The sequence below is a fragment of the Dicentrarchus labrax genome, unplaced genomic scaffold, assembly GCF_905237075.1.
Source record: "Dicentrarchus labrax unplaced genomic scaffold, dlabrax2021, whole genome shotgun sequence".
Taxonomy (NCBI): domain Eukaryota; kingdom Metazoa; phylum Chordata; class Actinopteri; family Moronidae; genus Dicentrarchus; species Dicentrarchus labrax.
Genome location: NW_026136720.1, coordinates 10,722,223 through 10,746,928, shown reverse-complemented (window position 1 = coordinate 10,746,928; position 24,706 = coordinate 10,722,223). Strand labels below are relative to the sequence as shown.

At 39.9% G+C, this 24,706-nt stretch overlaps 1 protein-coding gene across 15 annotated transcripts in view; it reads right to left on the bottom strand.

The window, feature by feature from the left end:
- Positions 1-24,706, bottom strand: part of shank3a (SH3 and multiple ankyrin repeat domains 3a) — a 195,524-nt gene that overhangs the window by 39,716 nt on the left and 131,102 nt on the right. For 12 of the 15 annotated variants that reach the window (XR_007881177.1, XR_007881179.1, XR_007881178.1 and 9 more), the window contains 4 exons: positions 23,589-23,618; positions 23,174-23,200; positions 22,122-22,190; positions 7,082-7,195 (listed from right to left, as the gene is read on the bottom strand). Coding sequence is in view for 11 of the 15 variants with exons in the window: in XM_051381372.1 (XP_051237332.1) it covers positions 7,082-7,195; positions 22,122-22,190; positions 23,174-23,200; positions 23,589-23,618 (240 nt within the window). In the remaining 4 variants the exon portion in view is untranslated. The remainder of the gene's footprint in view (positions 1-7,081; positions 7,196-22,121; positions 22,191-23,173; positions 23,201-23,588; positions 23,619-24,706) is intronic. The other 3 variants (XM_051381375.1, XM_051381376.1, XM_051381377.1) reach the window with 1 other exon arrangement.

Below are 24,706 nucleotides of genomic sequence, written 5' to 3'. Positions count from 1 at the left end.
ACTGTACTGAATTTGAGTAGGCTTCCTTTCATGGTCCAGTGGGTAGTTGAACTGAATGTAATATTCATAGGTATGTTTTGATTAATGCACAATCACCTGTAAATAAAAAAGAAAATGTTTTTGTTACCTTAGAATGAGGCATTTTTATCTACAGAGGGAGCAGGTCCTCTTCTACAGAATCTGCCTTGTTGAACCGCCATGTTTCTACAGTAACAAACCAAACACTGGCTCTAGATAGGACCTTTTCACATTTTGGCGTATTCAGTTGATTGCAATATGCAACTTAACTGAGTCTTTAAATAACATAGGCTATAATTCTAATAATTATATTAAACCTGCAAGATGGATGTTTCCCTCTAAAGTATGCAATTTAAAGCATTAAATTTTGTCTCACTTAACAGGTGTCATTGACCAATTTTCGGTATGAATGAAGTATAAAATAAAGGGAGAAACAATAATTTGAAGCTGGTGTTACGAACATGTCTTCGGTGTGACTGGCCTCGTTAACACAGAAAAACAATCATATTCAGTATGTTAGTGAGACACTTCGTGTGAACGCTGAACACTGCAGCTGTTCATGAATTGCTGATGACATGACAAACTGAAAAAAAAAACAGACGTTAGAAAGGACAGTTACAAAGATGAGACAGGAGCGAAAGAAAGGGGAATGGAACAGAGATAAATGATTGAAGAAGCCAGGGTCCTATCAAGCAGTTAAATGCTGTGTTAGCAGACTGACATATAACTTAAATTTACCCTGTAATGATCAAAACAAATCGCTCACACATGAGGACATGGTATGTATGTATGTATTCATACACTGCATTTGATCTCATACATCTGCATGTGGCATTTAATATTTTTAACATTTAAAAAATAATCTAATTCTACCTGAAAATAAAATAATCACACAATTAAAATACAGCCCTCAGTATCCGTCGTTTAAAGGTGACACTGTTAGGCTCAAATCCATCAGTGTAGTGGCGATACCTTTTCACCTTGCACCTTAGACATTAGTGGGGAAGAACCAAGCTATAAAAAGGACACACAGACTTCCTGTATGATCCCTCACCAATTCATTGCACCATCTCTCTATCCCTTCTTACCTCTCTCTCCCACCCTACCCTCCAACTTGCTCTGCCCATGTCAGTCTCAGCTGCTGCAGCAAAGCTGATGTTTAAGCATTCTAGGGGAGTGCAGACACACTCCAAAACTTCTTAATGGGCAGGCTAAAAATAGCTCAGGCTGGATCTGACTGAGCTGATTCATGCGGCTGTGAGTCATTCAACTGTGCCGCGGTGTGAGGAGAGCAAGGGAATAGAGTGAATGAGCACAAAGAGAAAAGAAAGAAAAGTTTGCACGCTTGTAAAGCTATCAAACCATTAAGAAAATCAAGCATTACTTATCTCATAACAGAGAAGAATGCGTATTATTATGCTGTGAGTATATGTAGGTAGAGATCCTTAAGGACATCCGAGCCTGCAGGGCAAAATATGAAATATTAAGGCTGATACAATGAAAATTGGATAAAAAATTGTAAAAATGTATAGCGGTTTCATTTACCATTTGGTCTGTTTATTTGTCTGTAGCAAGCCAATATCCTATGGCAGGGATAGCAAGATGGAAAGGATGGGGGGGTGGGGTCTTTCAGCTGGAGGGCTGTAAGATTCCAACAGATTGTAGCCAACAGATTAACAGTACTATTGCTGGAAATTACTGGCCCCCGGCAATTTGGTAGCATCATTAGAAAGGGAAGAGCAGTTCATACTCACATCATTATCCCCTCCATTACCACGGGTAAACATCTACTATTAACCTCCACATACAGGCTAGCAGCATGGGTGCTACGTGTGTGTTAAAGGAGTCGGGAAGATTTTAAAATGATGCTGGACTCTCAGTAGTCTGGAGAGTTGTTTTTTTTTTACCTTAAACATTACAATGATTTATAATAACATGCGGATACCACACACCTCCCCAACAAAAACTCATACTAGCCATTTGCCCAGAGCCAGCAGCATTTCAACACTGCATCACTCATTGTACTCTTAATGAATTCAATCAATAGTCTTTGCTTTTCACCCTCATTTTCTCCATCAGTCGCTCATGCAATCATCTTTCCTATTTTTTTTTGTTAACTTTTACACTTCCCCTTTGTCTTTCCTCATTCACTCTGTCCCCGTGAGCACCGGTTGGAGCTGAACTGTTGGCTGCAGTCAGCCCTGGCCATGCTGAGAGAGAGAGAGAGGAGCAGTGGGGTGACAGATAACAGCCAAGAGAGTCAGTGATGGTTTAAACTGTGCCTCTTTCACATGGTCACCTGCTTTCTCTCTCTCTCTCTCTCTCTCTCTCTCTCTCTCTTGCTTGCTAGCTGCCTTTACCCATTCCCTCTCCCAAACTGAAACTGCTTTTTTCATCATCCCATTTTTTTGTCTATCCCAGTCTCCATCATTGCTCTTTAAAACCTGGCAGAGAGGAGAGCAAAGACATGGAGGCAGAGATAGATAAAGAGGGATAGCACTTTCAGAGTCATGACTCATGGGTGATGTACAGTGGCAGAGAGAGCGAGAAAGAGAGCGAGAGCGAGAGAGAGAGAGAGAGAGAGAAGAGAGAGAGAGAGAGAGCGCAGTAGGGTTACTTAATTGTAGACAGTGCTGTTATTCCTGCTTCACTAGGCTGAGACATATTGCCCTAACTGTCAGTGACGCCTCAATGGTTGCCTTCAGATAAACAACTCTGTGTGTTTTAGTGTGTCTCAGTGTGTGTGATACTGTGTCATCCTGTGTTATTCTGCTGTTCTATCCCTGTTGATGAATCCAGGGATGAGGGTGAGATTAGCTTTGAAATGCCTCAGTAGATTCAGAAATTAGCATGTTATTAAATAATATATTAAATATATTGTACTGTATAATATAGTTTAATTTTGATCATTAGACATAATTCTAATTAAATCTACTTTATCTATATGTCTATCCAAGCGTGAGAACTTGAACATTTTAAAATATTTTATTTGTCAACATTTTAAGCAGGTATATATGTTTATTTTGCCGTTCTAGGATACTGTAGAAATATGGCGGACCACGTGGAAGGCAACCGACGGCGTCTGTAGATAAAAATAGCTTAATCTAAGTTAACGAAAACACAATGATTCCTATATTCAGGTGATTATACACTAACATACCTATACATTTTTTATTCCATTTCTGCCAATAGATAAATAAATGTTTAAAAAGATAAATGTTACACACTGGACCTTTAAATGAAATTTTTTTTATTTGATTGGATTGTTAAGACTGTGAAGACAAAAATAGGTCTTTGATAATAAAAAATATGAAGAAGTTTTCTTTTCATTGACAAGATGAGACAGGACAAAAATGTTAGTGGTGGGCAATCAGACTGTCAAAAAATGCATCATATTTTCCCCCAATAAGTAAGAGACCCAACCTGCAAACCACCTTTATTTATTATGGAAGCACAATTGTCAGGACTGGCACTTTTTATGGGGATGATCCTGCTGCTAAAGACTTGAACTGTCTTTCTTTTTCTCTCTCTCTCTTTCTCTTTCTCACACAAGAAAATGTGCAAGTCTAGCCTCGCATCCTGTCTTTTCCAGCCTAGTGTCTGGCTGCAATGTGCAGAAAAGAATAGAGTCCACAGTTCCTGGATTTAACCTATTTTGTCACGCTGCAAGCAGAGACCAGCTGAGCTAACCACTGGTTGCGCTTGTTGCTGACATTCACAGCAACACTCTGTGTGTGTTTGATAGAGAGAGAGAGAGTGACAGCAACAGGGGAAGAGAAGGTGGAAGGTGGACTATTGTACGCAATATTTCTGTAAGTTATTAATAACTTATCAGAGCGCTTTGACCCAAATGCACCCGACCCACGGGTTGTGGGTTGCCCGCACATCAGTAAGTGTTAAGAAAGTTAAATGTTGCTTTACCAAACATGTGATACTGTCACCTTTAGTCCAGTTTCCAGTACCTAGAATACCATTGACAAAAAAAAAACGGACTAACTTTTTGTAAACTAAAACTGAAACTAAACATTTTGAGTTGTCATCTAAGACAACATGTGTGTTAGTAAATCAGAAGTTCGAAGAAAAAAAATTATAAATTAGACCTCAACCACATTCTAAACAAAGGTTTTCCAATTCATCCAACACACAACTCCCTCTCTCTTATAACTGAAAAACAACCGCCAGATTTTGACTTATATTTGCCATATAACAAGAGATAGCGATTAACTCAGGTACCCACTTTGTCTTTAAAAGGTGCTCAGTGTTTCTGATGATGAACTATCAGCCCGTTCATTAACAGAAACAATAAACACATGCTGATGAATAAAAATTAACAGCAAGCATCCCAGTTTAATATCAGAGACGGAAACAACCATACACAGTGTCAGAGAGGAAGGACAAGGGAGGCAGAAGGCACTTTTGATGCAATAGAAATAGGTATCTGAGGGTTCTGAGTTTTTCAGGATTTATGAGTGAGTGGGGCTCAATATCAGGCTCATCTCCCTCCCTCCCTCACTCTGCTCGTTCTTTTTCTCTCTACCTCTCTGAAAGACACGCTCTGCCATCTCCACTTTGCTGTCCTTTAGAGTATGCTCCACCATCCGTCTCCCTCGCTATCTGGCCCTTTCTTTCCCACCTTCCCCTATCTTTTTCTCACAATGCATTTAAATGGGGTATTTAGAGATTCTGGCCTTTTTCATCTCTTTACACCTACTCTGAGGTAACCTCAATCCCCCAACAACCCTTTGAAAAGGGAGAATGCCCCAATTGCTCCAGAAATAGGTCCCAGGAGATGCATGATAAACACGTAAGGAATAGAGAGATATTTATGGCAAACTTGTCCTTTTCCAATAAAAGTACTTGCTGACGTTTTCACACAATGTCCAGATGTTTTCTGTAATGCTGCAGATGTTGTTGCCCCTGAGACCACAGAACATGAAATGTGCCATCTGCTAATCAAATTAAAGTCTAAACAGGGATGTCGACCCATTTTGACTCCCAGTTGAAGGGTTCCATTCAAATCTGTCACAGTAGGCAGGATGGATGGCAGATTCATCATGGTCAGCATATTATGCTATATATATAGTATTTAAAGTGTGTAAAAGTTCTGACCTTTAAACAGCTGACCATTCACAGTTAATTCATTGTTAATACCCTTTCATTAGTGACTGGGCCTGTTTAGTTCTTTTTTTATCCTTGATTGTGTATTTTCTGTGCATACTGCTCCTCTGGTAAAGAGGTTACACCAAAAAGTAATTTACAAAATCTCACAAAATACATTGAACATCACAGATTACTGATACCATGACTAAAAGTGTGGGTGGATTTAAGATTGCCGTTTTGTTTCAAACATCAATTTTGAAAAACATAATACATAAACATGCAATACTCTTTTCCAGTGCAATTTACTGAACTGAGCCTGTCACTTGTAATTATGTGTGTGCTTTCCACACACTGTTTTATGCCACAAGTGTTTAATCACACTCAATTTGAGCATTTTAATTAATGTTAAAACACTGTAATAAGAAATTAGAAAAACATTTAAATTAAAAGTCAAACACTTTTAAACTAGTAGAGTGCACTGAGTAGAGTGCAGATCTCCGCCAGGCAACAGATGGTGTTTTCTTATATACAATAGAAGTTTTTAAGGAAAGTTTTTGTATAGAATTGTTGTGTTTACTATAACTTAGACTCTTCTATGCATGTTTCTACAGTAGCCCAGAATGGACAAACCAAACACTGGGTCTAGATAGTAATCTATTAATAAATAATTTAATTCATTTAAACATCATTATTCATTTAGAACATGTTGTTAACAAAATAATCGATATAGAAATCTACATTCTTGGAGAAAAGCTGAAACTTGGAAGTACCTTAAACCTGCATTTGTTTTACTGGCCCGCGGGAGGTGAATCTACTAAAAGAAGTATGATTGTATTTAACCTAATGACAAAATGACCCGACTTGATTTATTACCTCAGTAAACAGTTTCCTAATGAGTTTATGGTCTCAATTGCTGATTTCAAGTCTTCTTCAATACAGCAAGATGTTCATTTAGTCAATTAAGGTCCCATTTAGAGTAGAATAGACAATAAGCAGGGTATGCTTTAGGGGGTGGCTACCTTGTGAGTGACAACTCATTCTTAGTGAGTCCATCTAGCGCAACGCACAGGTTCACAAAAGTCAGATTAAATTGTAAAACTAGGCAGGGCTGATTAAATCAAATGCATTGCTTATTCTTGCCTAAAATGTTTTCAGAAACATACACATTTTAGTTTACTGTTTCGCTATGATATTATACAAGTTTGTGTCCAGGAAGGTGAAGATAATTAGGAAAATATATGTATGGAATATTTGAATTATGAAATGGTAGTTTGCTGCATTTCTGAAAAATGTCCCTTAATCTTACAATTGATGCTGGCTCTATCTACATGTTTTTAACATACGCTTAACTAGTTGACCTTTTCAATGTACCTGCGTTTTATTAAACATTAGCTCCTAAAAGTTTGTCTATTAGTGGAAAACTCAAGACAATACAGAGTCAGCATGGGTGGCAAATATCAGCTAATGAACAAGGAAAGGCCAATTATTTCTAAGAGAAATTACCAAAAACCTTAAGAGCCTTAAGAGATGGATTACCTTGCTTAGCCTGTTTACACCATAGTTTTTTGTTTTAGTGTACTCTTTCCTTATTTATGTTGTCTAGTTTTAGGGTATTTACAATTAATTAATTTAATTATTACAACAATTAATTAATTACATCACTTGAGGCATAAACATCAATGTTTTGACTACCAGATTGTTTATAATACATTAGCAGATGTTCTGACACCATAGCAAGAGCTGCAGGACTTGCTTTTGTTTTCAGCACCATGGACAGAGCAATGGTTAAATGTGCAATGTGTGTGTGTGTGTGTGTGTGTGTGTGTGTGTGTGTGTGTGTGTGTGTGCGTGCGTGCGTGCGTGTGTGTGTGTGTGCGTGTGTGTGTGTGTGTGCGCGAGTGAGCGAGCGAGCGAGTGAGTGAGTGTGTGTGTGTGTGTGTGTGTATGTGTGTGTGTCTCTTACCTAGTCGTGGGTCATACTGCCTCATCTGAACTTCTTCCACATAGTCTGCTGGGAACCAGCCTGTCCTCCCTTTGACCGTGCCTTCCCAGAAACCTCCTTCCCCTATACTCAGCACTGACAGAGAGAGAGGGAGAGAGAGAGAGAGAGAGAGAGAGAGAGAGAGAGAGAGAGAGAGAGAGAGAGAGGAGGGAAATTAGCGGTCAGGGTCTGAATCAGTTAAATACTGTCATAAAACAAGCCCAGTTGTCATCATTGTGAGGTTGTGGAGCCTGAAGAGCCTTGGAAAAGAGACAAAAAAGGATGGCCATATAGCTGAGTGGGGTATTTAGGTTTTTATGGTCTGGGTTCATAAGAGGGAGAGGGAAGGAGGGACAAGAGAGAGGGAGAGAGGGAACGATTTCACAAATGCATACACATAAAGCACACTGGTACTAGACAGGAGGAACTGTAATGTAAAATGATTGGTCTGTAACGAACTTGGACGGCACAAGTTTTATTCTCTTTCATGCCATTAAAGATTTTTGGATTTTAGAGAGAGAGACAGAAAGAGATTTAAAAGTAAAGGGACACAGTGTAGGTAAAATATAGGTGGAGATCAAGAAAGAAAGGGAAAGGAAGAGGAAGGAGAGATGGTGAAAGAGAGCAAGAGGGCGGGAAGGACAAAGAGAGATTCCTTCTAAGTTCCGCTGTGGTAATTAGAGATGAATGTATAGTTGATATTGATCTTCCCTGCAGGACTGAGCTAGCACGCTCATTTCTACAACACTCATTCATTATCCTAGCAAGCTAACACACACACACACACACACACACACACAAACACACACACACACACACGCACACACACTCCTCAGAGATCACCAGCTGGAACTGAAGCTTTGCCTGAGCGAGCCCTTCTTCTAAACTGGTTGCTAGGATACGGCAGTATGATGTTGCAGCCAGCAGACAGCCTGCTAAATGATGTAGTCTACTTCCTCCAAACTATATTCTACTCTGGCATGCGGACATGTCAGGGTGATGTTACCTGGGGCACTATGAGAAGCAGCTTACTGGACTTCATCTCAAGTGACATGATAGTAAAAGTTCAAATATCAGCCATTCACAGGATTCCTTGCTGTATCTAGTGACAAATACGATGTTTTCCCAGGGACTTGCTGCTGCACTGTGCAAACATTCTATTTCCCCTATCCATATCCTATTCAGAGACACAGATGTACAAGGACTGTGCAGATCATCTCAGTGAGGCAGTTCTGAACATTTTTAACTTGAGCCTTAGTCTATAGAAAGTTCAGGTCCTGTGGAAAACTTCCTGTGTGGTTCTAATACCAAAAACCTCTCACCTAATGAAGACCATGGAGAGGATCATACTCAACCATCTTTGACCACTGGGCTCCTTTGCAATTTGCTTACCTACAGGGCATTGGGATGGTTGATGCAGTAATCTACCTACTGCACAGATCCCTCTCACACCTGGAGAACATTGGGAGCACTGCGAGGGTCATGTTCCTAGTCTTTTCCAGTGCTATTCCAATGCCAACACAATACAGCCATCACAACTCAGGGGAAAGCTAGTAGGAGCCGGAGTAGATTGCTACTAGGCTGCATGGACCATCAACTCCCTCTCCTATAAACCATGGTACGTGAAGTTTCATGACTGTGTGTCGGTGGTTTGTCGCACAGGGGCTCCACAGGGTACGATGATTGCTCCTTTTCTTTTCATCCTATACACTTCCGACTTCAGACACAACATAAGCAACTGTCACCTCTAGAAGTTCTCCAATGACACAGCCATTGCTGGACGTGTACCTGAAGGGAACAAAAAGGAATACCAGGAAATGACTTTGTCAACTGGTGTGAGTGAAACCACCTTCACATAAAGAGAAAGAGAGATATGGTGATTGACTTCTGCAGGAGGATGCCCCAGATTACACCAGTGAACATCCAGTGATTGTATACTGAGCATACAAATTCCTGGGTGTTCACCTCAACAATAAACTGGACTGCTCGAACACAGATGTCCTGTAGAGGAAGGGCCAAAGCTGTTTCAAATTCCCCGGTGTGGGATCTATAAAGTCTTTCTTATCTTATCTTATCTTATCTTATCTTACAGGCCAGAGAAAGAAGAGTGTGTCTCAGTACACTGTGTGATCAGCCATGTTCAAATCAACCCTGTTTCTACTACTCGTTTTCATGAATAGGAATTCATAAAAAGGTTCCTCTCAGTTGTACACCAAGTAAATAAGCTATCCCTACATGTTGTACCCCAAACAGCTACTGAACCAAAACATTTACTGCCATTGGCTAAAAATAAAAAGTAAAGTAGGTAAGTACATGCTCATTATTTTCTAAATCTTGATATTCACTGGAGATGCAAAACCAACTAACCCCTCCAAAGCTCACCTCTGCCGGGCTAAACATACACTAGCTTAGAAAAGTGGGGTATAAGGTGGGAGAATGGCTGTTTATTGACTTCCCGCTGTAAAAAACATGACACTCAGCACACAGAGGATACATGGACTGATCCCCCTCTCTGATCTCAGCTTAACACAACTTTACCCTGCCTGTCTCCTGAGAGCAGGATCCCTCCATCTCTTTTTTCCATGTTTAAACCCTTTATTCTCTCTCTGTCTTCCTCTCTCTGCCATACTCCCCTTTGCTGTGTTTCTGAATGATTTCCCGGTCATCGTCTTCATCCCCCTCTTTGTCACTGTCAGTGTGTCCGTCTATACTGTAATGGTGTCCCTGCAGTAGACAAGTGCCGGCTGTGCCCCATTGACAGGAATGAAAGAAAAGGTGAGGCCTCTGATTGATCTTCTTGGGTGCCCTCGCTCACTTCCCTCACTCCCTTATCCCCCCACTACTAATCCATTTCTGATCCTTGACACCAACACCTGGCAATATGGACAGAATCGACCACTTTGTAAGAATTCAAGTAAAATACTATTCTACTAGTACACTTTCATACTGTAGGCTGTTCTTCGACATATACACATTTAATATACATACAAACATCCTCTTCAATTAACTTTAATCACCTCCCAGGCACCCTAAATGCTATAATCAGCCAATTAATTGCCTGTCACTGAAGTCAGGAAAAGGTCAGTGTTCACACGCATGCACACACAGTATCAGAGGTCTTTTAATATATAATATTCTTAATAATCCTCACAATACCCTCAGCATTTGAAAGCTGAGAGTCTGCATAAAGACAGGGAAAAAATAAACTATGTAAAGAAAATCTTTCTGCTGCTATGACACTTGTAATAAATATTTAATCAAAACAGCCAAGGTTATTATTTTTTAAATTACAGGGTTAAGTGATACCATGTATTTACAGTAAATCTGTTTCCAAATACCACAGTCCTCACAGTTAATGGCTTTATTTTGTATCTGGCACAAACAGATACAATAGCCACATGGATGCGTAGTATATGTCCACACATAAAAAAAAGCATACATGTACAGTATGTACATGTCCTCACGTGGACTTTGAGAGATCCCTGTTGTGTGCGTAACCTCTACCTTAAACTGCCACTCCGTTTTGGTGCTTGCCAACACTGTGTTGGCATGACAACTGTCCCTGTGAAGCAGATGTGGGCTCACAGGAGCCAAGTGGCAGGAAGGAACTCAAGCATATCTCTGCAGGAGGATTTACAATATGTGTGCTGTATTGATGTTTTCATCCAACTAGACCGCTTTGGGACCACTGCCATCAGGGATGTACTGGGACCAAAATTCAGCAGACGACTAAGAGATGGGGAGGCACTTTATGAGAGCAGAACATTTTTTCATAGTAATTTTAACATCAATACCATGTTTGCGGTATAAAGACAATCTCATTATGCTGAAGACTTGTCTTACTGACCTCAGTTTATATAAGTATGTCACCACTGCACTGAATCAAAACAAGACCATACCAGGCAACCCTACGTGAGATAGAAAACTAAGTATACTGCCAACTACTGCTAACTTCTGTGCAACAGTGTGTACAGTCACAGTTAATAGAGTGCTAAAATAGTTGCAAATGTTAAGATTGCAGAGAGTAGGTCCAATAAACCACAGAGACGTCTGACAAACTTTTCTGATGGTGTTAAAGTCCCCACTGTCAGGTACTACAATGTTCTGTGGTTCAAGACAAAAATTTGGGTAGCACTCCTCAGTCTCTTAATACCAAATCACACAAGCTGTCATGGCAGTTGAGACCATTGTGGACACTGGAAGTCATTTAATGGCCTTACACAATTTTGATGAGTGTGTTCTACAACCAAAGAAATAAGCAAGAAGTAGAATTTTGATGCACAAGGGCAGGCAAGGGCAGTAAAAATTAGGTTTGCAAGTACCCGATTCTCATACTGAATGGTCATGTTCTCTTTATCTTCATTTTAGAGTTTGGGGAAATAGGAGAGCAGCTCAGGAGCTGGATACCTGGGTCAAAATAAAGACTGCAATTGTTTCTTTGATGGACATACTACTGTAATACTAATTATAATGAACGAAAACCTTCATGCATACGCTAGAGACTTTTGTCTTTTCTCTATAGAGGTCTGTTGGGGCTCAAGTAAACAGCAGTTCACTACATAAGGCAATCAACACCTCAGTTGGACATCAGCTTTTCCCTCCACTGCATAATAACAGGTCAGACCTATCTTGACTGTGTCACTGCAAGCAGTGAGCTGCTATGTTGATTCATAATCACCTCCACAGGTAAAATAGTGGGTGCAAAGACACAGCATATGTTGACATGCATTCATGTACACACAGTAACACATGAACACACACACACCATCATGTACGTGGTTAGACACTGTACTGTGTTCTGTACAACTCTTCACAGCAGTAGCATGTTGCGCTTCCTCTAGAGCAGCATAAATTTGTCTGGGAATGATTCTGCAAGATGTTGGATGTGTTGAGCAGGAATAATTTGCATTGTGGAGATGACTGCATATGGCAGTTGCTGCAATTTCAATAGCTGCATAGTCATGTTGAAACCTGCCCTGTCATCCCAAAGCTGCTCAATATGGTTGAGGTCCAGAAAACTGTGCAAGCCACTGAAGCTATAAAAAAGTCACAGTCATGTTCCTCAGAATCTTTGATGATGATATGTGCCTTGTTACATGGAGTCACTGTCATGGTGCATCATCATGCTGATGGTGGTGTGGACAAACGGCAGCCATGAGGGACTGACATGGTCATAAATGGTGTTAAGATATGCTGTGTTGTTCAGCCATTCTTCAGTGGGTATCAGGAACTCTAATGTGCTATGGTGCAAAAACAAATCCTTCCCTACACCATCACACTGTCACAACCAGCCTGTGATATCTACACCTAACAGGATGGCTCCATGGATTCACACTGCTTGTGCGAAATTCTGATTCTTTTACCAGCATAATGGTAAATTTTACTCCTCTCAATTAACCAGTTATGATGTTCCAGTTCTTTCTTACATACATCACAATTTTAAAGGCAGAATTAGTATAATTTTCCAAATATAACATACATTCCCAATTTATAGATTGATACAAAATTAACCTCTCTCAATCATCACTTATGAGCCACTAGAAGTGTGTAGCTACAGAGACCCTGCCAGCTGCCTGTATTTTCTTATTTTGCAGTGTTCAGGGCGAATTTGAATGTTGTGTTTACAAGCCACAAATGACAATCCTGCTCATCTGCCTTTAAATAATTTGTCTGAATCCAATATTTTATTTCATCTTTTCACAGACTGAACAAAGCACAGACTAGCAAATACATGCTTAGGTGTACTGTCCAGTAAAACCTTGTATGTTCTGTGACGCCGTCCGACATACTGTACTTAAAGGCCTCATAGAAATTCACCGAGAGTTCCAACAGTAGATAGTAAAACTTCTCAATGGCCCATTAATGGAGAATTCTGAGTTTATATAGAAATAACACACAAACGAAGCATGGAATGTGACCAGAAAGGAGAGTAGAATAATAGAGAGCCCCAGAGAATGAAACAAAGGGAAAGAATGTGACAGAGAGGGGCTTGCATTCAGCAATGACACAGAGAGATGAGAGCCAGCTAAAGACAGACACAAGCTGACAAAAGGAAAGAACTATGTTTCAACAGACGCATAGTTATTCATGACTGTCCAAGAAGTCTGCTGTCTGGTGGAAAGTCTGGTACAGTATTGTTCTCTCTCTTTCTCTCTGTGTGTGTGTGTGTGTGTGTGTGTGTGTGTGTGTGTGTGTGTGTGTGTGTGTGTGTGTGTGTGTGTGGCGTGTTACTTCTGAGTTTTGCCCTTGGTTTAGTCAGTCACGGCTCCTGGTTTAAAAATAGCATCAGTGAGGATGCAGAGCTATTTATACTCTTCACACACCCTGCCTGCAAGCTTCAATGCATCCCTGCTCAAGTGTGTGTGTCTGTCTGTTTTTCTGTATGTGTGTGTATGTGACGACCGATTGAGCTCATTTTAATTCTTGCTTTGCTTCGCTCTATTGCTTTGAGCTGAGTCATTTATTTTCTTTCTCCTTCTCTCGTCATCTTTGTTTCCCTGTATACCAAGCAACCAAACACAGACAGACACATGAATGCACTCAGTGAGAGCAACTGTCATGAATGAAAGAAGAGTGACAGCTGCTGGGGAAAGGAGAATTTTCAAAACACACACTAAAACATATTTTTTACAGGTAACAGCGGGTGTTTCAAACTCCTGTTTTTGCCTAAAGAAACAGACAATAAAGGCTGCAGCTGTGCTGAGAGAGGCTGATGGCTTTTTGCCACTGATGCACTCACACTGATTTAGACAAGGATGCCATGGAAGACTTGCCAAAGCCAAAATACAGCTTGGCTTCCATAAAATGCTACTGTTTCTGCACATATGCTGTAAGAAATACAGGAAAACTGTGCATCTCACTATTCACATACCAAAGGGAAATATTGTGATGTAGCAATAGAATAGAAAAGGAGAATGATATATTGGGGTGATATATTTGTACAACATTTTAATTCCTAACTAGAAAGTAGATGCTTCGTGGTATCAATGTGGTGTTAACACAACCTGGATCTTTAATTTGTCCCTCTAGCTGCTGCATATTATTGGTTTATAATGGTTTACATTTAACTATTTAACAAAAAGCTTTTCGTTTTTCCAGTTTCCACATTTTAACTGTGGTCTTCAGGCATACATGAATTATTGCGGTTATATATCCAAAATAATCTAATTTATAGTGAAAGACTAGATTAGCCAAATGCCACGGTTACACATAGACATATTAGCATAGGGACAGACTGAAGAGATGACAGCAATAAGTAAATGTACCTGGTAGATACACCTGGTAGCTTGGACTGCCGTTGATAGCATCCGGTTACACCAACATATATGAAACCAGAAGCTCTCTGACCAAACACAGGCAATGTAATGTTTGCACAATTCTATTGCTGCTCCCTGCTGTTCACTTCATGCCTAGTGCTCTACTTCTCATTTTACTCTGTGTCTCTTCAGAGTAATGAGTAACACTCTTTTTGACCACTAATGTTGACTGGTATTAGGATGTGAGACGTCAGACATACAACATTCTCAACCCTAAAGTATGTTTAACCTACAGTTTCCCACTATTCTCTATTAAAAAACACTGTCATGATGGTTAACTGAAATCAATTTACAGCACTACTGTATGTGTTCACATGTGATGTACAGTAAGTGTAATATAATTTGAAAGAGAGTGCTAAGTAAGGTTTTTCTGAATAAAGAGTAAGTATATACCTCAGTCTACGTGTGTGTGTGTGTGTGTGTGTGTGTGTGTGTGTGTGTGTGTGTGTGTGTGTGTGACACAAAGTGTGCAAAGGTAAGTGTGGCGAGCATTCCAATAACCAGAGTGGAGCCGTTATTAGATTTGGATCCCTGCACTCTTTATTAAACCTCAGTTCAATTCAGTGTAATAGAGAGAGAGCAGAGTTGCATCTTTATGAAACAAGGGGGACACAACCAGAGACACATGCCTACACACACACACACGCCTACACACGCCCACACACACACACACACACACACACACACACACACACACACACAGAAACAAGAAACAAGGAAGACAAAGGGGAATGATGATGAACAGTTGTGCAACAGGGATGGTCATTATGACCTGTAACAAATGAGTAGGGGGATACATGCTAATCCTTTGGAGGGAGAACAGAGAGACACATGGAGCCATAGTAATAGCTGGCAAAACAGGTTATAAAAACCAAAAAAGAAGAGATGAATACGTAAGGTTAGAGTTCGTATGAAAGTAAATTAAGTATAGGGATGGAAGTGGACATGGAATAGGAGAAGAGGAGGTGGCTGGCAATTAAGAAGGTGAAGTGGAAAAGGGAAAGTGGACCCCAGAGTACACCCAAGACTAAATGAAGTAGAGAGCCAATAAATAAGAAAGGAGAGGGATAGTCACACTGCTCTGAGTCAAATGTGTGCTGTGGTTTGCAGCCTGTTCATCCTCACAGGATTTCTTTTGCTTAGAAGAGGGCGAGGGAGTGGGGCAGTCTCTGGCTCATCAGTATTCAACTGAGACAGAAAGTCGGAGGGGTGGGGGAAAGAAAGAGATTGTGAAAGAAATAGAGAAAAAATAACAAAATACGGAAACAATGAAATAATGCCCTTTTTTTTGAATGACAGCAAAGTTAGAGGGAGGAGTGGAGCAGAGGAAGGAGGCCAAATAAAAAAAGGAAAAGCGAGGAGGGCGGAAGTGTTGTAAATTATAGTGGGAGGAGGAGGAGGAAGAGAGGAGGGAGGAAAACTCCAAGGCTGACTCGGAGGGATCCCTCTTCTCTTCTCATCTCCTCCCTCCCAGGCTTCAAGGGAGCTACATGACATTCCTCTTCTTTTATTCTCACTTGCTTTTTATTCCATTTCTCATTCTTTCTCTCCTTCTGTGTCAACCCTCAGGTTAAGACAAAAATAGAACAAGCTACCTAATAGTTACCCTCTGTCTTAGCTATTTTCTGTCTTGTATAACATAAAAGCCTGACTCTGAAACAGGTGCAGACTATAATACAATAGGGAATTATCATTATTATATCATTATCATCAATATGTATGCATACATATAGACATGCACCGATATGACAAAATCATGGAATCACGTGGTACACTTATCAGCAAGAAACAATGAAATAGTCCTTCATCAGAGTATGCTAGTGAGTGATTAGCTGTGGACCAACCATTGACTGTCTGTTGATTGTTAATAGATCAGTGATAGATTGTTTGTTGTTGAGTCGTTAATCACACACCTGATCATTTGATTGACCCGTCAGGGTGTCACATAAATTATGGTGTTTATGCCGTGATAAATGAACACGCTGTAATGAGCTGACCAGTGCCCACGTTCCAGCCTCTGTTACATATAATTACATGACAAAACGCCTGTTGTTGACTGATATTGCATGTGGCTGCATGGGAGGGCTGAGAACATTAATAAAAAGGAATAATCTCGAAGGAAACTGAGACCATTCTTGTTTGATTGTTTTTAATTTCAGGGAGATTCAGCATGCATTTGGGGAGAGACCTCGACAAGAAGAGGTCAAAACACTAGGTTTTTCGAAATTTGTCAAAAGCTGCTCTACCTGACATTACCGCATAAAGACATGACCTTTACATGCACATTTTCACACCCATAACTGGAAAGTAGGTTGTCACTGTGCAGAACAGACCGTCAACCACCTGGAGTCACTCAGTCAGTTCAGCCCTGCCCTCTTGGTGCCCAACGCAAACAGTATGCGTCACATTGTACATAATAATAGAGCAATTGTAAATCTAACACATATCAGCATTTCTGTTGAATATGTATCTGTGTCAAGTCAATAGCTCCTATTTATGCAGCAGTTTTCATGTTCATGTTTATTCATATACAATGTTCATTAACTCTGCAACTGCTGCTTCTGCTGTTTCTAGTTAGCATTTTGTGTGAGGCTCCATCTCAATAAATCACATGTATTTTAGGCAAGCATGGGTTTTAATTGAAATGACGGGGGTTAGTGTTGGATGCTCCTGTGAACTAGGGTGCACCGTATGGACATGTTTGGAACACAAAAAATGAAAACAACAAAGAGGATGAGAGTGTAATAGGAGGACAGGTGGTGTGTTCAGCAGGGAGCAGGTAGGTGTGTGGGCGGGACTTTGCACCCTGCTGCTACTCTGATTGGACAGCTAGAAAGTTAGCTGTGACATCTACGTCCTTGCCTTAGGCCTGTGACCCTGTCCAATATCAATAATACACACAGCTTGGAACATTATGAATGACCAACGAGTGAAATCTGTTAATAAACGGACTGGCCTCAGGTCTATATTGTGATAACGTTATAATTTCTCCTGGGGAACATGGGACACACACTCTAAACCCTTACACTATCAAACATCTTTGTGGTCTCTCAGGCTTTCCTTGTGGAGTTTGGCGAGAGGCATGAGAACATATCAACAGAAAGAAATATGTTTGTGCTTTTTAAGTCTAATACATTATTTTTTTTACTTTTCACATCTATGGTTCATATCCAAGAAGAGTGAAAAATGTGCCTTATGGGATGCAGTATGTTGATGCTAAGAACTTGTAATCAGTAAGTATGCTTTTGGGAAACAGCTCACAAACGTCAGAATGTGTGTAAAAAGGGTTTGATCATTATTTTAGCCTCAAGGAAAGTTATTTTAGGAACGCAGTGCACATTCACTTGTCCTGTCCAGTATTTGAAAAAATACCTTGGTAATCACAGGGACTGAGTGACGCTATATTCTGGTCATTCTTTTATTATCTCAAGTGATAACATCACCCTTGCCTTTGTAATCCATATATCTTAAAAATTACTTTCTGAGATCTGAAAAAGTAATTATCTGATAGGATACTGTACTTATAAAAGGATGTGATCATCATCGAAACCACATCAGCAGTACTACTTCTTGCATGACATACTAAAAACTTATATTAAGTAAATCCTACTAAGTTAATCAGTCAAACCTGATATCAATCTCCATTATTTTTGTGGCTTAATAGTGCCATCATTAAAATCACATTAAAGAGGCCACTCTGTGCTACAACCTCTTAACCAGTAGAAATCTGGTTTACACAAAAAGTACACTTGAGTTGTCATACTGTACTGTACTGTGCATTAAATACACTATTGTGAGCTAAAAGGTTGTATAAGTGATGTAAAAGAGGTATCACACTGTGTTAATGGGGTGCTAGTAAATGAATTGAGGACACACAGAAACTATTGCAGAACTGCAAAAAAAAAAAGCCACACTGTACAGTGAAGCACATCTGCTACTCATAGATAAAAAATACATGTATAGTGTGTATGTACAGATATGAGTGCATCGGTATATGAGAGATAGAAAGACGAAAAGACAGACAGAGAGAACGAGGGCAGCGAAAGACGAGGAGAGAGACATTTCTTCCATATGTGCCTCGGATATTAGGACAGCTGGTTGCTGAATACTTGAAAGATGCTGTTTATCTAAGTTGTGGGAGGCAATTACTTACACTGTGCTGCACAAAGACAAACACACACAAAGGCAAACACACAGGCAGACATACACTTGCACACTTACACACGTGCACACCACACGCACACACACTTCCTGATGACAAACAGCAATGGAGAGATTCTCATACTTGCACATGTACAGAAATATCCACCCATACACACGTGTGATGTGCACTTCATGCAACTACCAGACATAGAGGAAGCCTAATTAATTCAACCTAAGCTCACTGCTAACTAGCTAACAATGATATTTAGCCTAAATTTAAGATTAGCACACAGGTTCTCATTCAACCTGATTTGCAAGCAGAACATTATAAGAGAAAATGGAAGAATATTCCTAAAAAGAGTATGCAGGTAAAAGATTTATTTTTCTCAGAATCAACCGGATTTTTTGAAACTCACTAAAGGCATCATTTTTACTTCGGTCTTAAAATGACATATCAGAGCTGTAATGCACTAAGCACCTGTTGCTTGGTAACGGGCAAATGCATATGCATTTTAGTCTTAACAATACCAAGCTTGTGTGGTCCAAATATAATGCATTGTACACAGTTTCATTTGTATAATCTACTGGCTTTTGGCCTTGTTGAAAACACACATGCACATCAATGCATGTGTCTAGCTGTTGTTGGAGATAATAAAGTATACGAGGAGAAGCATACTTTCAAACAATGGATTCGACAAAAAGCTTTTGCAGTTCTGTGACAGGGGATCAGTGTGCCAGCATTACTAAATGGCTGAGCTACCGTGTGCGTTCTCAAAGATCATAACAGCAGTAATAACTGAGGCTTTCTGAGGCTGTGTGAAGCTAGACTTGGAATAATCTATTAAAACCCAGAATATGTGTGTGGTGTGTGTGTGTGTGTGTGTAACTAGTCCAGGTATCCTCCACTGCCCATTGCAGTGTTAATATTCTGCACACACTGGGTGCGGCCAAACCCCATTAATCATGTTTGTGAATGTCTAATCTCAACGTTACTTGCGCTGGTTTCATTTTCATGGCTGTCTGCAAGATTTATAATGGCGTTTGGAGAAGGTGTATGTGGCGTGTGTGTGTGTGTGTGTGTGTGTGTGTGTGTGTGTGTGTGTGAGAGATGTAATACATTGTTACGGAAGCATGCTCTTAAATGTGTCACCTTGTTGAGGAGAAGAATGTCCTGAGTACTCAGTCCATGCTCCCGGAGGGAGGCTGGCAGCATGTTGATACTCACATCTGTTCCTTTGAATATGTTTTTGTGCTCCTGTGTAGTACCTTTACCCCTGCCATGTGTTTGTATGTGCAAGTGTGCTGTGTGTACTGGCCCAGAAGTGTGCAAAAAGCTTGACCAGGTTACGGTGGCATGTGTCCCTGTTCGTTACCATGGTGATAGTAAGTGGCCTTTCAAGAGATGTCCATCCGGATGATGAGATCAGATTACATCAATGAAGGGGAAGAGCAGAAACAAACACAGGGGTGAGCAGTGGAATGAGTATAGAGAGGGAATGCAAGAGGGTAGGGGGATGGGCCCAGGCAACCTGTTAATGGAGTATACCAAAGGGATCATCAAACACACAAACAGACACAGACACACACGCTGATTATAATCTGATAATCTGATCGTCTTGGAAGCATCCATTTCTTTGAACCTCCATCACCGACATCAGTGCACGCACTCGCGCGCGCACACACACACATACACACACACACACACCGACACCCACCCTCTAACACCCCATGATACCAAGTGCATGCTAGTTTTGTGGTCCAGCGGCAGTCAGTGAGTGAGGAAGGACAAACAGATCTCATTACTTGAGACTAACAGCCTGCTTGGAGAGCTGGATGTGGATGACCCCGCTAAATGGCGGACAGCGGGGCTGTTTGTCTAGACGAAGGCTGTCTAGAGACATTGATCTCAGACAGCAGACCAATGGACTGACAATCACTGAGTTTAGGGCTGGGACTTTTTCCCAAGTAATTCTTCAAAATGGAGGAGAGACTGGTTAGATAAAACACATGGCTCATGGGGACTATTTGATTGAGTCACTGAAACTAAGCACACATTTAAAGGAACAGTTCACCTTACTGTGTAGTGCTCTTTATCCAACTAGATTGGGTGTCGCAGAATTTTTGAGATATCCACTATAGAGATGTCTGCCTTCTCTCGAAAAAGATGGAACACAATGGCCCCGGGGTTGTGTTTTTCAAAGGGGGAAAAAAAAACAGATGACAGACGTTGTTGTGACTTATGATTATTTGCTTTCTACGACACACCAGCCAACTTTATCACCATATAGACGGAAATGAGCATCTACTCACGGATGAGAGGCTCATGCTCCTGCCAGTGCAGGATGTAAACATTAATGGAGTCCTGTAGGAATATAACAATACACTCAACTCATGATATAATACAATTCACGGTACTGGGTTTACTTTCTTTCGCATGATATTTTTTTCCAAAATGAGATTATGACTGAAAAAGATCCCTTGATTTCTCAGAGAAAATATATATTTTTAGGATATTTTCAAATTAAAGAATCCCTTATTATTTCTGGGGTAGGATATATTATAATATTTTTCTATTCTTTGTAAGTGAAACTGAAGATATAACTCAACTATGGAAAATGGCCTGATATCTCTTGCCATGTCTTTTCTGTTATGTTCTTACCTTTTTCATTTTCTTACTCAGCTGCCACACCTCCGATTTTAAACAGGATGGTGCATCCTTAAGTCTTCACCTGCGGCCACCATGTCTTTGCGCCTTGATACAGCTACTGATGCAAGTAAAATAGGACGTCGGACAAGTAAAGTCAAAAGTAGATAGCGCCCTCTATTGTTTAAACAATCAGAATTTAATTTTCATCTCACTGATTGGAGTCTCATGATATACTGTGGCATTGCTAGCTCCTCGGCTGTGCTGTAAAATTACCTTACTCACCCAGCACCACTGTGATAGCTAACGTTCAGCTATGGTTGGCAGGTGTAGTTTGGTTGAAAAAATAAAATTGATCCTGCACTGCTCACAACAAGGTCTGTGGATAATTGTGGGTAGTGAGTTTTTCAAGCATTTTTTTCCCAAGCCGGACGGAGTTCCATCATATTTGAGAGACATCTTTATGGTTGATATCTGCAAAACTCAGTAACTCACACCAAAACAATACAGATGGATAAATAGCACTACAGGTAAAAGGAAAAATATATATTTTAGATTTTGGGGTGAACTGTCCCTTTTAGGCTCATCTACTGCTTGGGGGTTATATGTGCATATATTGGTGCTAGTCTATGTGAAAATGAAGGATGAAAATGTGGAATTACGTGCCATTCTGAGACTCTTCCTTCCACAAACACATTATCAATCTCACAGATTCTTTTTTCTCAATAGGCTCAAAATCAAAATTGTGACCTTGAAAATAAGCCTGAAGATTCATTGAGGTCACTATATACAGTAGAACAGAAGATTCACATCATTTGATGGTAATGGGAATGGTTAATAATTGTGTCTACTAATGATTTGCAGCTTTCCACCACTGTCATCCTTCTTTAAAAATAAAAAATAAAAATATTAATTTTACCTTGATGTTCATCGTCATCATTAATCCCACTGGAATAATCATCATTGTCTTCATCATGTGGCATGTCAGCTATAATGCACATGAATTAGCACATAACTGATCAAAGAGTAGTGAAAATGTGTTTGTTATAATGTATATATTTCAATACTATATATGGCAAATAAATTACTAAAACCACAATGCTCAAACATAAACATATATATTTGCCATCTACAGTTAAGATTTGACTACTAGCCTACCACAACATACACTACTGTAGCAATGTTACTGGTATATGGAAGTAGAGACAAAATCATAAAACAAGCACTACTCAGTCAGCAAGTCAACCTTGGAGAACGCAGAGGGTTGGATGTGTACGTTTTTTAATCTCCAGATCTCCAGAGACAAAGAGCAGTTTTTGGTGTTTGTATTATGTTATGTGTTGGTAAATTATCTAGTTTATCAGCCATTATGTAATTCTGAGTATTCCGTTTTTATGAATCATTTAAAACATATTATAACCATAACAGCAAAAACATGTATGAATGAGGTTCAATGTCACCTCTGAGCAGAATGCTGCCCTCAAAAATCTTGATATGGTGTGGTATACTTTCATAGTGCTAGCTACAACATGAATTAAATACTGCCCATTTCTGGTGCACATTAACTTTTATGGGGAACTTTAACAGGGCATAACAGTAGTTTTGAATTTTAGTTAGTTAATGTGCAATGCCATAAAATTGTCATGCTGTGTAAGAAAGCAGTAAATAATCGAGGAAGACCCCTCAAGTTGACCAAAAATGGGGTTTAGAATTTGAAAGCACGCTTCAGTTGCAGAATGAAGCTGGCTAAACTGCTTGCTCTCATTAAATGATGAAACTTTCCCCATTTAAATTAGGATTCACATCTTGCATCGAATAAACAACTACTAATCACAACATCAAGGCTTTCATCTGAAAAACACATGTCCTAGTTAAGTGACATGACAATCTAGAACCAGTTAGTTCAGCTGTGGGTTTTACATTAAACAAAATGCTATGGAAAGTATAGCTAAACTGCTCTACTATATTTACCATCAGAGTCCAGATCCTCATCCTTCTCTACAAAAAAGTAGAAAAGAAATTATCAAATCGTTCAATTGTTAATATACACTTCTTAAGAGTCTTATATTTAAAAAAAAAAAAAACCTTCACTATAAACACACTTGACCGGGAATGTGCTACAGTCTACTGCTGAGAACTACAGTGTGTTTCCCATTAGGCCAAAATCAATGATCTCCATTAAACTGCACAGTGGGACACATCTTTCTCTGTACGACATATAATATTCCTTGCCTCAACAGGCCACCAATCTGTCTTACTAACAGGTGAGCTAATAGACAGTTATGCTAATGCTTACATATGTAAGCATTAATGCTAACACACGTTACACATACATAAACACGAACACACAATCTGCCAGCTATACAAATCATTTAGTGAGATTTACCCAGCATAATCTCATCATAAAGATGCTCCTCTGATACGGCCAGTGTGAGGACATTAACAGGAAGACAAAGATGACTGTATGAGTGACTGTGTGTATGAGTGTGTGTGTTTGGTGGATGGGGGGGGTGAAGAGGCTAATTATGTAATTTGAACTGAATCATCAAAATGTTTGTAGTCTGAAGCACTATCAGAGTTAACTTCAAGGTACAAACAATGCTGTGGATATTTACTTTACATACATGCACATTTACACACACATACATGGAAACTTGTCTTGACTTGGGGCTAATCAACATCCCTGAAGATGTAGTTTTTTATGTTTCTCACCTTAATCACAAGGATCAGACAGAAAAAAGTAAAGAAATAAATCCTCCTATCATTGCCCCTCTCTTTCACTTGCCTTACCTCCTCTTGTCCTCCATTGCAAATGAGCCCTATCACTATTAGCAACTCATCCATTTATGAATGCAGATTAGATGAAATGCATTATGTATCAAACCAAGGGTCATCCATCCCTAAAGGAAGTGGCAGAAGCTTAGCCTATCTGTGCACCAGGAGGGGTGGTCATTCCCTGCTGGGATTGCATGCTAAGACTACTGCACTAAACAAACCTGTTACATAGAACCTGAACAGCCTATGATCTAAGCTATTCAACAGCCAGTTGACATCAATGATGTATTTCTCAGTTTACATCCCAGGACTACAGAGGCATAGTGAATGCAACACAGTAATGGTTATGATGGTCAGTGATGCATAACAGAGCCAGATGGTTTACTTGGCTGGACCATGGTGCTGGCAGCCATAAGACTGTAAGCTTGTTTCCTGCATGGCCAACATGAAAGAACAGCAAAACACTGTGTGTTCACATTAGTGGCAAGGTTATGGATTCAGCTGCACCGACAGAAAAAACAGTGACAGCAGATTCATTCAGTAGATGGAGGCTGTTGAGTCATCACATTCCCGATAACATTTGTGTCAACATCAGTATGCATCACAGTTACAGACAATGCTGTATCAATCAGTTTTGTTCAGCAAAAGCATGAGTGTGAATTGTTCAATCTAAATTGTTTATCATCTGTTTTAGTAATTCCAGTGTAAATGACAGCAGTGTTTCCATAA